At 32.0% G+C, this 7092-nt stretch overlaps 1 protein-coding gene across 1 annotated transcript; it reads right to left on the minus strand.

Moving 5' to 3' along the window:
* Positions 1 to 27: 27 nt before the first annotated feature.
* On the minus strand, positions 28 to 4181 carry LOC127725193 (uncharacterized). The gene is made up of 4 exons (XM_052232055.1): positions 4063 to 4181; positions 2355 to 3072; positions 1602 to 1749; positions 28 to 554 (listed from the first exon to the last, which is right to left on the minus strand). Exons 2-4 carry the CDS (start codon positions 3066 to 3068, stop codon positions 466 to 468), a joined length of 951 nt encoding a protein of 316 aa, XP_052088015.1. The 5' UTR covers positions 3069 to 3072; positions 4063 to 4181; the 3' UTR covers positions 28 to 465.
* Positions 4182 to 7092: the final 2911 nt, after the last annotated feature.

The following is a 7092-nucleotide window of genomic DNA, read 5'->3' on the forward strand; positions in this document are numbered from 1 at the left end:
AATACTAAATAGAAAAGCAAGGACTTAGCAACACGAACCCAACCAAAAAAATGAGATAGATAAGATCAAATATTTTTGAAATTTGATAATGCACTTTATCGCTATTTTGTGTATTTTTCCTTTGATTTTTTTTTTGCGATAATTTTTCATATCATGCTACTCGCTTGAGACAGAAAATTGTCGTCAGAAACTAAGAGCGCACGTGCCGTTGTCAACGTAAAAATTAACGACTTCATAGGCAAAATAGCGATAAACAGATTATCAATGGTCTTTCAAACTCGAGGATGTTTCTCGGCCACATCTCAACTCAGGGCTGTCTCCCTTCGATGAGATTGTAGCTGAGAAACACCCTCTCGTTTGAAAAACCATCGATAATCTATAAATATGCATATAAATTTTTGAAAGTAAGAACTCCTAAAATTGCAAAGAATTAATTGATCGCAATACAACAAAAAAGTTATCTCATCACTCGCCTTTTCCGTTCTCATTTGTTCCTTCTTCGGAAGACCACTGTATATCAAATTGAAGTGCATTTCTATGATGTATCATGTTTCCTGTAAAAAAATAAATGTATATATTGTTAAATATTTGAGAATAATGTTTTTAACTAATGGAACAGCATTGCCTATAACGTTCATTTAAATTAGGTAACGCCACAAATGTCAAGGCATTAATTCCACGATTAAAAGAGTAAAGCTGTGCATGAGAGCACAGACGTACTGCGACTATTTTAAAATGTATTGTTTACATTTATAGCAGGAGTTTATTTTCAATTGCATTGAAGCGAGATAGCTGTATACATTCCCATCATTTTGTCTCTGGTGGATAGTTGTTTCATTAGCAGTTATACCTAAAACTTTTGTAATTATTAACACTGATCACTCGCCAACATACTAAACACCGCCATATTCTTCATGTAAATGTCCCAAGGAACCTGTAGTCCAGTGATTTTCGTTTGTTTCTGTCTAAATTTGATTTTCGTTCAATGCTGTAACATCAATCTACAAAATGGTGAAGAACACACCTATTTTATTGTCGAAATAATTTTCGGTTCACCTACTTTGAAGGCCTGTTACGAAATGCAGAATAACAAAAATATCGAACTCCGAACTCCAAGGAAAATTCAAAACGGATATTCCCTTACCAAATGGCAAAATCAAAACCTCAAACATATAAAACGAATGGAAAACAATTCCGACAATAGAAATAGGCGTGTTATACACTATTTTGTAGATAATTTAATGCAGATTTACGACATAACAAGTTTCAATGGGATAGACAACCGCAGAGTCAATATATAGCGGAAGTTTGCGACCGGGTGACATTTCTCAAATATAGGAGTTAGGTACCTTGTGTTATATTAAAGTATATAGGTAAAAAAAAATAAAATCAGAGACAAGTGCTTCTGATTATAGCAGCCAATATTTGGATATTCAGACTGATCGAGTAGTAAAATCCTTGAATCCTCGAATCCTTTAAAAAATAGATTACTTTTTTATAAAGTAATAGGATTATTTAATCTGGTCAAGTAATAGAATATAGTACAGAAATGTATATGTGTAGGCCTTCATCAGACTTTTAACACGATAAAATAACCGTACCTCGTTTTACTTCATCGTAAATTAAATGTAAAAGTTGTTCGTGTTCTTGCTGTCCTTCTTCCATAGCATTTAGGATTTCTTGTTTGTTTTCATCGCATTTCTGTCGCAAGCTATCTAAACGACTTCCAAATACTTCAAGATCTATAGACTACAAAAGAAGGCGATTAGTGGAATAAGCAAGTGTTCTAAAATGTTTCATGCTAAATATGACAAAACGAATATGGAGACTAAAATATGTTGATTAAACATAGATGATCCCGCCTGCATACAATATTCCAAAACCAACCGAATTAAATGCTAAGATTTGCTATTAGTGAAGGCAATTTTAAATATGATGTCGACAATTAAATAAGAAATTGCAAACTCTCCTTGCAACTTCTTACTGATAAAAGTCAAACAATGTGATATCGATCTCATTACACGACGTTTCTTTCTAGAATAAACTTCATCGAGTAGACCGGAGGTTGAATGTTTTAAAATTGAAACAGATAGTTATAAAACTTTATTAAATCCCATGCCATCTCACATTTTCGTACCTATTACCAGCCAAAAAATAACCTATCCTATTTGTGATTGTCAAAAACAATATAAAACTATGCTATTATCTGTTGAATAAAAAAACAAAATAATATATCAATATTTTTTGTTCAATATCAAATATTTAATCAGATCTGGTCATAATAATCTAAGGAACAAATGTTTTCGTTTAAGGCTTGTTTTTTATCCACAAGTCTGAACATGTTATCAACTTACCTTATCTAATTCTGATTTTATCGTCTGAATTTCCGTTTTTATAGTTTGTATTATTGGCTGAATATCATGCAAACCATAATCAGCAACTTTCAAAAGGTCTATCTGCATTTCAATGTTTTCTTTATAATCAGGTATTTGTGATATATCTGAAGCCAAACCAAGAACGGCACCTTGTAGATATCCCCACATTGTTTGTATATCGCTTTCGGTCCACTTGGTTAAACTGTCCACATGACATAATTCGTTTCTTTGTTTGATAATCATAGTTAGCCATGTGGCATGCTTTTGGTGTTTTTCATCTTTTAAAGCACTCCCGTTTAAGACTGAATATATTAAGGAAAGGTCGAGGTCTTGTAATGAACATTCATTCCTAACCGTTACGCCACACATGCACTGTTGGGTTGCATGACTTCCACTTTTCTTATAGTGTTTGGGATTTGACCGGTCAATCGAGTACATCTGCAAAAGTTGTGTCATTGTGATTCTACAAGTAGCTTTTAACGTTGTATGAGTTGTAACACACTGACAACATTTAACATCCACAGCCAAATGATATAAAGTGTGTTTGCAGATTTCGAGATAAACGGAAAAATCTTTGTTATATTCCGTACAATCCAGTACATTGTAGACAAAAAAAGTTCGGATTACGGGCAAGGCAAGTTTATGTGCAAACATAAACAGTTGAAGGAATTTTCTTTCTTTATCAATGCTCATATTTCTAAAAAATAAAATAATATAAATAAACAATAAAGTATTTACATGATGCGAATTTAAAGTAACATTTCAGAATCTGCTTCACTTGCCTCAAAACATACAGTACCTACTTAATTAGATACACTAGGACGTACTCACAACACTATTCACAATGTACTTGTTTTCTCTGCTTTACATGCATTGTTGTTTTGTTGATAATCATATCACATCTCTTTAAATTTTGTTTTCATATTGGGGGTGATCTCAGGTGCTCCGGAAGGTTCAAACTATTAATTAGAAAACTGATGTTTATCATACAAAAATATATATAAAATAATATCAGACGCACTGCTTGACCAACAAGACTTTAATTACCAAAATCTGTTTATTTGTGATAAAAATTTGCACATTTGATTTTATGAAGCAAAATTCCCAATTTCCTTTTTAAATGCTAAAGATGCCAATTTCGTTTTTCCCGATACATTACATCGCAGTCAAATCATTTTCAATCAAACATTGTCGTCCAAGTATTCCCGTGATCCATTACATCTTTAGCTATTTATGGGAACTTTTGGGTTGAACTGTAGCCAGTAATAATCTATTCAAAGCTATATGCCTGCAGTAGATTTGATGTGCTTATACAAATGATAGTCAGTTTTTCTTTACAACATAATTTACCAGTGTAAAGGATGAATATCATAACTTACCAGTTTTAATACCTTTTATCTAATTGGCAATGTCACGACAGAACGCCTAAAATCTGATTGTTTATTACCTGCCCTGCTTCAGATTCGTATGCCTTTATAATTTTAAACTGAAAGGCATACAACTTAGTAGTAAGGGTAGATATAACTTCAAATCAAACATTTAAGCGGTAAGTAGAAATACATTGATTTGACACATTAATCCAGAACAAGATTAGATGTGCGGGCTATCATTTGATAAAGTACAGTCATTACATTTACTTTATATGAACATAATTACCAGATTTATATGAAAAGCCTTTATGTATTACCTTATTTAACTTGCTTGGATCCTCTTAAAGTAAAGTTATCTTTTGCATTTTCACAACGATGCATTGATGTAAACATGTTACAAACATGTCTTCATTTCCCATTCTACTTGTTGCCATCATACGAGTTATGCGCATGTGTACAGGTATTTTAAAAATAGAACTGTTATCAATTGTGTAGTTTGTTTAGTATACAATCACAAAAACGCGAACTTATTTACATGGAAATGGCCAACATACAACACATGGTTTATCATAATTTATAAACAACTGCAAATGAGAGTTTATTTTGATTTTTCTAATGTCAATAAATATGCAATGACAAATTCACAGGATCAAGGTATTATAATATAATATTATCCTTGTGTTTGCCTTTATAAACAACTTGGGCAGACTTTCGCGAACGTTGTTTTAATATATCGCTATCGAAAGTTTGTCAAGTTGTTCCTCTGTGGCACAGACCATTCATCCTTTTAATATGAAGGTGAAGAGGTACAATTTTTTTTTATTTTGGAAAAAACATTTTTTCATATTTAATCAAAAATATATTTCTTTTCACATACACCAACAAGAATTAACAAATATTTTTTCAACAAATTTAGAATTCAACAAAATAAATGATCGGTGCCATAACATCGTTCTAAATATGTTTTGTACCATTCTCACTACATCGAAAATGCTCTTCTAAAATGTGATAAGAGTATACTAATCCAGCTGTGTCGATCAGGAGTGGAATCCTTTGGAATTGGAATAACGTCCTCCTAATTTCTTTTATTTTCAACACTCATACAATTCCTGTATTGCACACCTTCCTGCTTTACAAATTTCTTCATAAATTTTCAACAACAATTCTCAAAATTTCTTCTCCTTTCGCTCTATTGAAAGATCGATTACAAACATCTAAGGAGCCTGCATAGCTACCTGGTATGTTTGCATAACATTGATATGAAACTTGATATGTATGTATAGCGTCCGGCAAAAGAGCAAAAATGGGTAAAATATTCATTAAAGGGGAATAATTCAAATAAAGATACTGCTGATGATTTATGACATTAATTTTGTTCATAGATCGTTTTGTTTGTTTTGCTGTTCATTTTAGTGTTTTACCGTTAACTCAATCAGTTTTTGCTTTAACACACAAAAGGATAAAAATTGTCATTCAAGGATAAGCACTCAAATAAGGAGTCAACTTACGATTTCGGGCTTTTTGACTTATTTGTAGTTATCGTCCTTCTGGTATTTATCTATTTCAATTTCTGTCAGTGTACTATACAGCTATAGTTATCGTGCAAAACACAAACATTGATAACAATAATCATACCATGGCAATTAGTCCTACAGGGATCGACTAATGATTTCAATCATATGATTTGTTTTTTAGATATTGTTTTTATTGTTTCTGTTTTTTACAATTTCTTTGTATCTACTACAGTTTCCATAAAAAAAGAAAAATGAGTAAAAAAAACTGTCAGTCAAGAGCAATAACTTGTACTAGGATTCGACTAATTATTTCAGCCATGTTGACTTATGAGTAGATATTATCTTGTTGATTATTTTTGCTTTACAGTTTATCTTTATCAACTATAGTTCCTTTAAAAAGGAAAAAAATAGGACTAACATCGTCATTCAGTTAAACAGTGGTTGTAATCATGTTCATAGTTGTTTTCCGTTAATTGTGTTGTCATAAATCATGCCAGTAGTTTAATCGTTTGAATTATTTCACATTTTTTTCATAAGATTTCGTAAGAAAAAAAAATCCCCAAAAACGATAAAAAGCACAATTCAATGGCAATTAGTCCCATAAGAAGTCGGCTAATAATGTCATGTAAAGGTGATAACCCCTTTAAGATATCGGCTGACTTTTTGTTTCTTTTTTATAGACTGTTAAAAGATCTTGAAATTCCGGAAAAGTCTGTCTCTTTCCAATTTATTCTTTTTAAAACTGTTTCCAAGAAAAAATAACAAAAATACCGAACTCCGAGGAAAATTCAAATCGAAAAGTCCCTTATCAGATGGCAAAATCAAAAGCTCAAACACATCAAACGAATGAAAAAACAACTGTCATATTCCTGACTTGGTACAGACATTTCCTTATGTAGAAAATGGTGAATTAAACCTGGTGTTATAGCTAGCTAACTCTCTCACTTGTATGACAGTCGCATACAATTCCATTACATTGACAACAATGTGTGAACAAAACAAACAGACATAATAGGTAAAAATGTCAAAAATAGAGGTACAGCAGTCAACATCGTGTTACAATCTTAATCACTATAAAAACAGACAAATATATCAACAAAGAAAATCAAAATGGCATATAGACAAAGCAAATAAGCAAAATTGAAAGACAAGAATGCAAACAAATGACCACAGCACAACAACACATTGGTGGGATGCATAAGTACCGAGTCACGCCAAAGGCATATTACCAAAAATGGACTAAACAATAAAGGTTAATAATTTACAAAGAAACATAAAAAAATCACCATAACACGTAATTAGGATTATAATCAACGTCAGTACCTAGAATCTATACTTCAAGACCATCATGTATTATTTGTGAAGTTGATACGTAATATTTATAAACTAGGTCTTGGTATCTTCCGATGAACTTTTTTTTAGAAAAAGGAGGACGTTCTTTGACATAACCCTGGTCCATCAAATTTCTGCTCAGACACTGGAGACGATTTATAAAGTCTGCGTAGCAGCTGCAAAAAGTAAAATAACAAAAATTCCGAACTCGAAGGAAAATTCTAAACGGAAAGTTCTTTACAAAATGGTAAAATTAAAAGCTCAAACATATCTAATGAATGGAAAACAACTGTCATATTCCTGACTTGGTACAGGCATTTCCTTATGTAGAAAATGGTGGAGTAAGCTCTTGAATACCGAATGAATTGCGAAATGTATATCCCATATGCAGGTGAAGTTGGTATATTGCTAACAAAGAGAGGGAAATTGATAATTTCAAAATTAAAATCGTCTCGTTTGTCATAGATTCTAGTACTGAGATGACCGCTTATGCCAAATTCG

Source organism: Mytilus californianus, unplaced genomic scaffold, assembly GCF_021869535.1.
Source record: "Mytilus californianus isolate M0D057914Y unplaced genomic scaffold, xbMytCali1.0.p SCAF_15, whole genome shotgun sequence".
NCBI classification, from domain to species: domain Eukaryota; kingdom Metazoa; phylum Mollusca; class Bivalvia; order Mytilida; family Mytilidae; genus Mytilus; species Mytilus californianus.